Source organism: Sturnira hondurensis, unplaced genomic scaffold, assembly GCF_014824575.4.
Source record: "Sturnira hondurensis isolate 20B ecotype Veracruz unplaced genomic scaffold, ASM1482457v3 Scaffold0022977, whole genome shotgun sequence".
NCBI classification, from domain to species: domain Eukaryota; kingdom Metazoa; phylum Chordata; class Mammalia; order Chiroptera; family Phyllostomidae; genus Sturnira; species Sturnira hondurensis.
In genome coordinates, this window is record NW_028095608.1 from 2,940,279 (window position 1) to 2,950,612 (window position 10,334).

The window sequence follows — 10,334 nt, forward strand, 5'->3', positions numbered from 1 at the left end:
AAGTTCTAGAGTTGGAGTTCGTGGTCCAGCTCCACTATTTTTACACCAAGTGACAGTGGTTTACCAAATTAGCTTTATTTAGAAGGATGCATGCACTTGCTTTGTTTTAGAGGGTAAGTTATTTGACCTCTCTCTGCCCCAGACCCTGGAAGTTGGGAATGAGTGCCCACCTTACCAGCTTTTCATGAGATACAAGTGTTTCAAGCCTCTGGGATAGTTCTTGTCCCCGAAGCAGCGTGTGGTGTCCCTGTCAAGTAAGCCACCACTCAGTCCCTGCTGAGCAGTTTGGAGTGGGGAGAGCTCGACCGCAGGGCAGGTGTTTAAAAGCCAAGATGAGCAACCTTTACTTTGCTGAAAGGTCAAGTGAGCAAAAGTTCCTCCTTGCAGTGAGCAGGGAAACCTTTACCAGGGTTGCTCGCAGAGCTCCGGGTGAAGAAGTAGAGATTACCCTAGAACTTGACCCACCGCCGTAGCTCCCAGGCAGTCTGTGGTGGGGCACGTGCCGTGAGAAGCGTCCCTGCTGCATGCTGCTAAGTCTGAAGAATGGCTATGTCAGGGAGTTACTTGGCTCTGGGTCAAAGCTAAGCCTCTTATCAAGCCACCTCCAGTTAACCAATCCAACACCAAGCAGCTCCTCTTCGTGGTGGAGACACTGGTTTTCAAAGTGTGGCTTTGGAACAGGAAGATCAGTATCACCTGAGAAATGGTTGGAAATACAAGTTCTTAAGTCTCAGCACAGACCCACTTCATCAGAAACTCTGGGGCCGACACCAGACACCGGTTTCCTTCCGCCCTCCTTCAAGTCCGATGCCCGTCAAGTTTGAGAGCCAGTGGTCTCGAAGGTCCAGGACTTGCTCTAGACTAGTTCTGCCTTAGTTCGATCTTGTGGGAGCGTTTTTTTCTTAAACACATCTCTTGAGCTTATAAAACTTTCTTGCTCAGTCTGAAATATCTAGTTCTTGTATATACTGTTTGAGTTGTCAACTATGAACTTCTGCTGAAGTGTTATGTTCAGAAGATAGGCTTGTATACAAAAGTAGGGTATCGTGGCTTTTATTCTATTCTTGGGCAAAACACACACACCCACCCCGCCAAGCTGAAGAGATGAGATGCCGACGACAGGTAAAGAGCTGATCTGAAGCAACCAGCCTTTCAAATGAGAAGCCGGGCACAGACTGCTAGTGGAATCTAGTTTTATTGGCGCATTTGGTCTGAGTGACTCATCTCTGCTTCTTGATCGCCAGACAGGACACAAACAAGACTCCGACAATTAAGGTTCCAGAGAGGCCGGCCACCCACAGGGCTCGGGAGTCGTCAGGAGGGCCTGCTGAATGAGAGGTCAGTGCAGTGAGCTACGTCCTGACCAAGACCAGCAGTCTTTAGCCAGCCGAAGAACAAGCTCGTCCCCTTTTTGGAGATGCGCACTGATTACGTAAGGGAGGGGAAACAGGTGAGGAAGGAGCTTCGTCAACCACTTTGACCAGTGGTTCAGGTAGCTAGTCAGGTCTTCTACTTACCCGAGTACTCACGGAGCTTTTCTGAAGTGTCCTCAGTGGCTTGGAGGAGAATCATGGGACCCCTGCTAGAAATGCTGGCAGTACCGTTGTGAAAACGGGTGTCGGAGCTCCTTCTTCCTGTCGGAGAGGAGAGAGCTTGGGTAGTGGGGAATGAGGAAGCGTGGGGCTAGTACAAGGCCAGGCTCCACAATATGCGCAGCTCCTTGAGAAAAGCCCCATGTATGTGTTGGACCTCAGACCAGGACTTTGAGTCAATCTTGCTCGTTTGTTTTGTGTGGCCGTTACCTCCGTTCCACCAGTTTGGAAATCTGGATCAGGTCACCACACTGGGCTGCCTCCGAACTGCCCCTCTGTCTTAAGCGGACCTTAGACACTAGCAGGCCGATACCAGGCCCCTTTCCCGGGATGACAGGAAACTGGAAATGACTCGGCAGCAGAGCTCTGTTGGAGCCCAGTGGCTTCCACCAGTTACTGGCCCTTGGAGAAGTTAACCTAAGTTTAATTCCCCAAAGAGTGTAGACTGTACGCATCAGTGGAGTTAAATATCTGATACTTGATGTAGCATTTTTCTTAAGATTTTATTTTTTATTTATTTTTAGAGGGAAAGGGAGAGAGAGAGAGAGGGAGAGAAACATCAGTGTGTCCTTGCCTCTCACACGCCCCCTACTGGGGACCTGGCCTGCAACCCAGATGTGTGCTGACTGGGAATCCAACTGGTGACCTTTGGTTCCCAACCCAGCACTCAATCCACTGAGCCACACCAGTCAGGGTTTAATGTAGTATTCCCCCTCCCCACCAAAACTATAATTACTATAAGGTTTTTTTTTGTGTGTGTGTGTTTTTTTTTTTTTTTTTTTTTGCTAGGAGGGACTTAAAGCTTCAGGGCTCATGAATCTAATTAATTCAGGAGCTAGACAGGTAAATGTTAGTGGACCAGGTGGAAGCACACACGCACGTGCGTGCACACGCTTGGGCGTGACCAGCTAGAGCTCATGTTTTAAGTCTTCAATCACATCCACCTGTAGATCTTCAGGCCACGCACCCAGGTCCGCCTTCGAGCAGGTGGAGAGACCTACATCTGTGAGCTACCCAGACAGAATTTGTTTTAATTGGGCCAGATGTAGGCCATGAATCAGTCTGACTTCTGGCCTAATGAAAATTCATATGGGGAAAGCTCAGGCTGAGAGTTAGAAGGATTTTCAGCTTGTATTTCAAAGGCCTGGGCTTCTGAAGCCAGCCTGCTTTCTGTTCCACTCATCCTACCAGTACTTCGTGAAACCTCAGCAGTAGAAGGGCCCCTAGTTTGAGTCATCTGCACACAGGGTGCAAGGTTAGCCCTGGGGACTGAGTGTCGACAGCTCAGATACTCACTCCTGGCGGCAGGACAGGCCTCACAGGACGGCACCCCCGAGGGCCGGCAGATGGACACGCTGCAGTGCAGGTACACCTGGGAGCCAAGAGAAGTGGGGTCCCGCTGTAGCCCCATCACGAGGGGAGGTTGGGACTGCAGTACCCCCGTGGCAGGGAGAACACTGAAAGCCAAGTCAGAAAGTCTCCGTAACCTAAGCCTGTATCACAGTGGCACCAGAGAGCCAGGGTGACGTCCATGAACGTCACTCACGTCACCTGTATCAAGGTTGCTCTGAGGTGGTACCAATGGCCAGCATTAAGGGCCAGCCTCAGCTGAGGGTGGCCTGATGTGGAAACAAGTGAGCAGGGGTCCCAGCCCTGCTGGGGAGCACAGAAGGAGGCATCATACCGGTCCCTTGAGTGCCCGCCTGGCCACCGAGTCCACAAAGCTGAAGGTGGAGATGCTGAAGCGCTGGTAGTGGGAAGGGAAGGGCAGGCTTGCAGCTTCCTGGACAGGGATCAGCTGGGTCTGGTAGTTGTCGCCGGTGTAGGGGCATCTGGCAGAGACACCACAGTCAGGTGGGCTTCCCTGAGGGGCCGTGCCACAGGTGTGTGGAAGCGCACTCACCCCCTCACCAGCAGGGCCCACTGGAGCTGATGCAGGGGGTCCGGGTTGGGTGTGGCCCAACACTGACGCAGCAGCAGCCCGAGGTCGGGGTCGGTTCTGTGACGGATGGAGACCTCCACGTAAATGGGGTCCCGCAGTAACTTCACCACGGGGTAGTCACCAGCAGTGTAGTAGGCGCTGTAGTTTTTATCTGCAAGGGGCCAAAGTGGGGGGTAGCAGTAGGGACAGAGCTAGGCCGCTCTGGGTCGCTTGGGATAGGCCGTCGCCCACATTAACTCCTCTAGCAAGTGCTTGTGACCAAGGCAGGGTCTTCGTGCCCAGGAGAGTGACAGGACTCAGCACCCTGTGGGCCGGGTGCTCCGGCCAGGAGGGTCTTACCTTTGGCAATCTGAAGTTCCAGGGTGAGGGGTCCCGGCTGCGTCTGAGGCGGAGGCTCTGGGAAGAGGAGCAACTGGACGTGAAGTGGGAGGGTGCGGCTGCTCACGGCGTAGGCGCAGCTGACCCGGAGCCTGCAGAGAACCGAGCGGCGGGCCAGCTCCAGGGGCCGGGCCACGCCCCCGTCCCTGGGATGCTCAGGGAGCCACTCGGCGCCAGGTGTTGGGCAGGTGTGTGAATGCCACGGTCACGGTCCCTGGCCGTGGGGGACCTCTACTGTCGTTGGGGAAACCATTGTGAAGGGGGTCAGTGGGGAAGGGTGGAAGGCATGAGACACCCACAATGGACACGGGCCTGTGGAGAAACGGGTGCATTGGGTAGAGGAGGCTGTTGGAGACCATCTCACGGGGACTCGAGGAGAAGGAAGACGAAGCGCCGGGACTGAGACACAGGGGGGAGAGAACAGTTGACAAGGAAGAGTGTGCAGAGGAAGTCTGAGGCCCTTTGAAGGCCACAAAAGGGCGATCCCGGGTGGAGGGACAGGGTGGGACTGAGACTGTGTGAGATGAGGCTGGAGAAGGGTTGTGCAGGTCACACATGACGTCCAGTTAAAGTGCCCTCACTGTCCTCCTGCAGCTTGAAGTAGGCTGTCTGACCCAAAGGGACCCTTTCTGCTACAGCAGGGGCCACGGGCAGTAGAAGGGAGAAGGACAGAACGAGGCACAGATGTGTTGAGCGAAGGAGAATGCGGCTGAGCTTGGGGCTTAACCCAGGCTGGGCCAGCAGACCCAGTAGGCACGGCCAACGAGGCTGCACAGCCTGTTGCCAGGGGGGCTGTCCTGTGAGGAAGCGTCCGCTGTTCTGGGGGTGGCCTCTGAGCTGTGCTGTGTCTGGTGGAGCAAGGGCAGGCGAGCTGAGACCTTACCTGAAGGTGCTGTCTCGGGTGATAGAGCCGTGGCTCCACGTTCTCACGTCCCTGGCCGCGACCAACTCATTCTCATATACCACCTGGCCCCCAGTGATCTGGGTGGGTGGGTGGGGGCGGAAAAGAAGACTGGTCACTGCTGCTGGCCCGAAGCCACTCCCCTCAGGGCCTGCTCGGGTCTAGTGCTCAGCAACGCTGCCCTGCCATTGCTGGTTGCGGAGGCAGGCCAGGCGTCCTCCACCAACCTGGGAGCAGCCTCTTGGCCTCGCTTGAGGACAAAGGACAGGAAGGGGCGTGGCATATTCCCATAGGGCCCCACTGGGGCATGGACCCTGCCGGGTGCCCAGGCAGTGTGGTAAGAGGGTCTGTTTCCGGATCTCCTACCCCTGGGGTCCGTGCTGGCCCCCATGGAGCACAGCTGACATGGGCTGGGCCCCATGTCCAGGGTGGCTTCCCAGATCCCAGTGGTGAGCTCCCTCCCGTCCTAGAGGCCACCCACACCTGGAGCAGGACCAGGCGTATCCCTGTGTCTCTGTGTCCAGCCCTCCCCCAGCCACCAGGCGTTTCCCACCTGCCTAACAGGGCTAGGAATAAGGGGAAAGGCCAGCGGTCCTCACCCGCCTCATGGTGCCACAGGAAGTAAATGGGAACCGGAACAGGGCAAAGGCTGGTGTTGCTGTCACTGGTTTACATTCACTCTCATTCCCAAAAGCCAGGTGCACAGAGTCCAAGAGCAGGGGCGGCGAGGTCACGTTCCGGGCCACAGCGATGGAGAAGTGGCCATCCTGGGTGCAGAGTGAGGTCACTGGAACACAGAGGGTCAGGGCTGGAGGCAGGCCTTCTCTGCCATGGGGCAGCTGGACGGAAGTCTGACTTAGCTGTTGTGACCACCGCTAGAGAAGGGGACATCCCTGGCTGTGACCTCCACGCCAGCTCAGCTGCCAGAGCTTGACTGGGTCTCTGGGTCAGCACCTGGGTGTGACTCTCGCCTCCATCACTTGCTGTGGGACCTCAGGAACAGTGTTTAACCTCCTGGCTGCAGCTTCATCTGCAGATAGGAGAGTGGTGCCTGCTCTACAGGACTGATGGACTATTTTCAGAGCTGAGAACAGAGTGTGGCCAGAATTCACTCCGCAAGGGTCGTTGGCATTAGGAAACCTGATAGTGACTTGGAGAGACAGCACGCAGTCTTTGAAAAAAGGCTCATGCAGACACCACTGCGGTGGGAGGCACACCCCACGCCTGGACGTGACTTCCTGAGGTCGCCTAGGAGTTCAGACCACAGAAGCTCCAGAAAGCTCTCTCTCTAGGGCCAGTGGGCCGGGGGCTCAGCCACTGGTCGTTTTTAGTACCCGCCTTCTGAGGTTAGAGGATGGGGGTGAACCTCCCCCAGGTTGGGTGGCAGGTAATGGGCACTTTCCTCAGCTGGTTTCCAAGAAGCACGCACCTGTGTTGGCATAGTAACAGGAACTCCCCGTGGAGTTATAGCAGCAGCCCAGCCTCTGACAGTCTCCCGGGGCGGTGGGGGGAGGGGCACATGGCAGTCTGTCCCCCCCAGGCACAGAGTCGCACAGGGCGGCACCTGGAGCGTTCAGGGCTGCGTTGGGAGAGGAGAGCCACTCAGGTCAGGTGACAGAGGTCGGGCTTCACAAGAGATTTTGTTACCAAGCGTGAGGGTTCCCACGGACATCAGACTGGGGGGTAGAGAGGTCCATATTACACACCAGATTATGTCCCCGGGTGCTAAGCAAATATTAGGTTGCCTGGCAGGAGTCCCTGAAGTTAGTATTTTTTTTGAAAAAACAAACAAACACTAAGGAGGTCAGGAGAAGCAGGGGCTCTGCCTGGGAGCACCTCTCTGCTGGGGCCCACGGGACCCCTGCTGGTCTCTGAGACCTGGGGCCAGCTGTCGGGGCTGGGATGCCGCCGGGTCACCATGTCTTGTCAGCGTCACCCCCCCCAGGGTGCATTTGAGTAGCAAAGGGGTGAGCAGAGCAAGTTACACGTGGACGTCTGTCCTGACTAAGAGGGGCTTCCACATCACGGGGCAAGACCTGTGGGAGTTGGGGTTCCGGCTAACACCCCAGCCAGGCGATCAAGGGACCTCCAGAGGGGCTGGCCGTGCTCAGCTGGCCCTCGGAGGCCAAGTCCTCCTGACCACTTCCGTGCCCTCCCTCTCAAGCCCCAGAGGGCCCAGTCCTGGGCCAGTTCCTGTTTGAGTCCACCGTGAGGGACCTGTGGCCAGGCTCACTGCTGGGGGCAGCAACAGTGCTCAGGGCCCTGGGAGGGTTGCCGAGGGGTCCCGCCGAGCCCGCCCAGGTAGACGTTGTCCTAAGGATGCGTGTGAAGGGAGGGCTGAGGACCATCCATCACGAGCGGCAGTGCCATTGTGGAGCAGGTGGGGGTGACCCGCACGCACCTGGGAAAGCCACAGGGCACTTGAGCAGCCTGGTCTTCACCATCAACCTGCGCCCAGCTACTACCGGGCCTTCAACTCCAACTAGCATGATGTGGTAGGAGTCCTGGAGAAAGGGGCCCGAATCAGCCTTGTAGGGACACCAGGTGGGGCATGGTGTTCCCCATGCCTGGGTCATACTCACCCAGTCAGTGACGAAGCAGCCGCTGTAGGATGCCTCCAGCACCACGGAGCTGCTGGGGCCCTCAGTCACCCAGGCACCACAGCCAGAGTCATTGTGCACCCTACGGAGCAGCCCCGCTTTATCTGGGGGGCAGGGAGGGGAAGAGAGCAGGAGTGGTCAGTCACCATGGCCACCGTGCAGGGGCAGGACAACCCCAAAGGGCAACTGCCAAGGAGAGAGAGGAACCAGAGGGAGCCCGGTTCAGGAGTGAGGTGACAAGTGGCATGTCTGCAAAGAAGCTGCAGAGTTTGCCAACAGAGACAGTGTTAGGACAGGACGGTTTTAGGTGGTGGTGGGGCTGAGTCAGTGCCCAGCTCAGGAGGTATACCGTCAGACTTACCCCACGCCATCAGGGTGGGAGGCGTCCCTTTGTCTGGACTGAGAGGGTGCACCGTGAGCCGAAGACCCTGGGGCCCACAGTGGAGCTCGCCAGCATCTTCTGGTGCCTTGGGCTCATGCAGGCCACTCACAGCCAGGGCCAGGGGAAGACAGAGCAGCAGGGACCACAGCCACATCGTACCACCAGGAACGCACCGGCGGTGAATCCTTCACGTCCGTTCTGAGCTGGCTGCTGTGTGATGAAGGGTCCCTTATATACAAGAGGAGGGCTGCGTAGGGAGCACAGCTGCCACCACAGGTGGGGGGACTCCTGGCGGGAGGGCGAGTTCTCCAGCTCTCTGCACTTCAGGCCATAGCCTGCAGCTGCCTCGCTTTGGGCAGTGCCCTCTGGCGGTCTGCAGAGCCGGGAAACCTGGAGCCTGTAGCTCAGGGAGGCTTCCTCAGGGCTGCTCAGGGCAGCATTGATGAGCTTCGGGCCTCAGAAGACCTTCCTCTGGAACCTTCCCTGCTTGGGCAAGGCCGGGCTCTGCCACTTGTGAGCTGTAGGACCCGGTAAGTCACCATGTGGGGGCATCAGTGTCCTCGCCTGTGACCAGGCCAGGAGTGTGCTTGAGGATGCAGTGACGTAGTGTAGATCACGCGGCTGGCCCGAGGCTTGGCCAGCGCTCCCCAAGGTGGTCGGGGCCCGCTGGGACCTGCCTCCTGCCCACAGGTCCCAAGTTCCTGCACAGTTGGAGCCTGGCCTGCAATCCCAGAAAAACGTAAGCTCGGTTCCTGAGAAAAGCTGACTTGGGACCATTCACTGGTGCTAGGGAAGCAATCCGCCAAAGGAGTCCCAACAAGTCCCAAGGCTTTCCTTTGCCGCTTGCAGGTGTTGCAGCTGCATTTTCACAAACACGCTGAGGTCTCCTCGCTGCCTGCCTATGTTTCTGTTCTCCTTGTGAGCTATGGTTTCCTTGCTGAGGCCACGGGTCAGCTCCATTGTGGCATCGGGCCTGGTGGCAGGGCCATGCTGAGAGGCCCGGGCACGGAGGGGCTGGCTCCTCCTGTGAGGCAACAGCATGGACTCCACCAGTGTCCCCCGAGGGTCTTGTGAGTATAGTGGCCCTAATGCCTATCACATGAAAAAACGTCCCAAGGTGGACACAAATCTTAGCCAAGGCACTGAGAACTATAACCAGGTACCTCTAGTTGTCAACTAGGAAAGACAGCACATGAGCCTGTGTCCTCCACAGGAAATTACATGACCCATTGACCTCGTGGCAACACGGTGCAGAGGGACTGTGAACTCTGCCCTCGTGCACAGGATGTGGCTTCCTGACTTCCTCCACAGGGCCTGGGCTTGGCTGTCGGCCCATCACATGCCCTTGCTCAGAGGACTGGCTACATCAGACTGTGGCGACCACATCCCTACTCGGGATCCCCATGAGAAGCCGTGGGGGACAGGGGCAGAGTTTTACTTGTGTGTACTCTGGATGCCCAAGACAGTGTGAACTCAGCGGCCTCAGGAGAGAATGAATCCATGGGCATGCTTTTACTGGTGGTGTGTCCCTGGGCTAATCACCCCCTTGAAAATGTGGTTCCCAAAACCTCACAGGCACCTCAGGTTTGTCTTCTTTCTTTCTTTTTCTTTTTTTTTTTTTATGATGAAGTTAAACTCCTGTCAGGAACTGCACATGTGATCATAATGGAAAAGTTTGAGGGTGGGTTTGTGGGAGACGTCCCAGGTGTTGAAAGGCCAGCCTCCCAGCTGGACCCACTGGGGTTGCTCTCTGAAGCGGCGAGGAGCTGAGGGGGCAGAATGCGCAGAGGTTATGTGGATTTGGGCAAGTGGTGCATCTGGGCACGAGGGCTGAGTCGTCACTTAGTAGCTCTGTGACCTCAGTCAAGGAGTCCCCACTTAATGCGCCTGGGAGGTGGAGACAGCAGTGCCAGCCTGAGTTGGGAGGCATTCTGACCACGGCCTGGTTGTTGTGAGACGCAGATCATACCCTATGCACAGTGCTCCTTGCAAAGCTTGCTGACCAGCCACACTGGTTAAATTGTCAGTGACACCAAGACCAGTGTACAGGCTTGGGCCATAATGGTGAGGAGGGAGGCAGACAGGCGCAGGTGCGCATTGTGGATGCCTCAGACGGGGGGCGGGGGCATCTGCGGAACAGCCTCCACCTGTGGGGCTGCCCCAGTGAGGGTCACAGTTTACTTTACAGCCAAGAAACAAACCAGTCGGGAACTGTGTTGCGATGTCTGGGAGTCCCCTGCAGGAGCCCCATTGTCACCCTGGTGCCACAGTGGGTCAGGATGAATCCCAGGATCAGGTCAGCAGGGCTGGGATGAGGCGATTTCACGCTCACACCTGTGCTGAGTCCCCTGTGGCAGCCTCCACTCAACTACACTGTTCAGTTTCAGGAGAGAAAATGTACCCATAACAGGCGATCCGCCTGCAGAAGCCCGGGGCCAGCCTTGAAGCGATCGTACCCCTACAATCTCAATGCTGGGCTGGGGGTCTTTCTCGAGCAGCATTTGAATGTTTCCGTTTACACGGGGGACTATGTGGAGCT

The 10,334-nt window shown here is 56.9% G+C and overlaps 1 protein-coding gene across 1 annotated transcript; it reads right to left on the reverse strand.

Moving 5' to 3' along the window:
* Nucleotides 1–1,220: 1,220 nt before the first annotated feature.
* Nucleotides 1,221–7,949, reverse strand: ZP4 (zona pellucida glycoprotein 4). The gene is made up of 12 exons (XM_037037300.1): nucleotides 7,775–7,949; nucleotides 7,396–7,517; nucleotides 7,215–7,317; nucleotides 6,243–6,392; nucleotides 5,413–5,600; nucleotides 4,796–4,893; nucleotides 3,874–4,004; nucleotides 3,496–3,685; nucleotides 3,277–3,424; nucleotides 2,889–2,964; nucleotides 1,530–1,634; nucleotides 1,221–1,324 (listed from the first exon to the last, which is right to left on the reverse strand). The coding sequence occupies exons 1-12, from the start codon at nucleotides 7,947–7,949 to the stop codon at nucleotides 1,221–1,223; spliced, it is 1,590 nt and encodes a 529-aa protein (XP_036893195.1).
* Nucleotides 7,950–10,334: the final 2,385 nt, after the last annotated feature.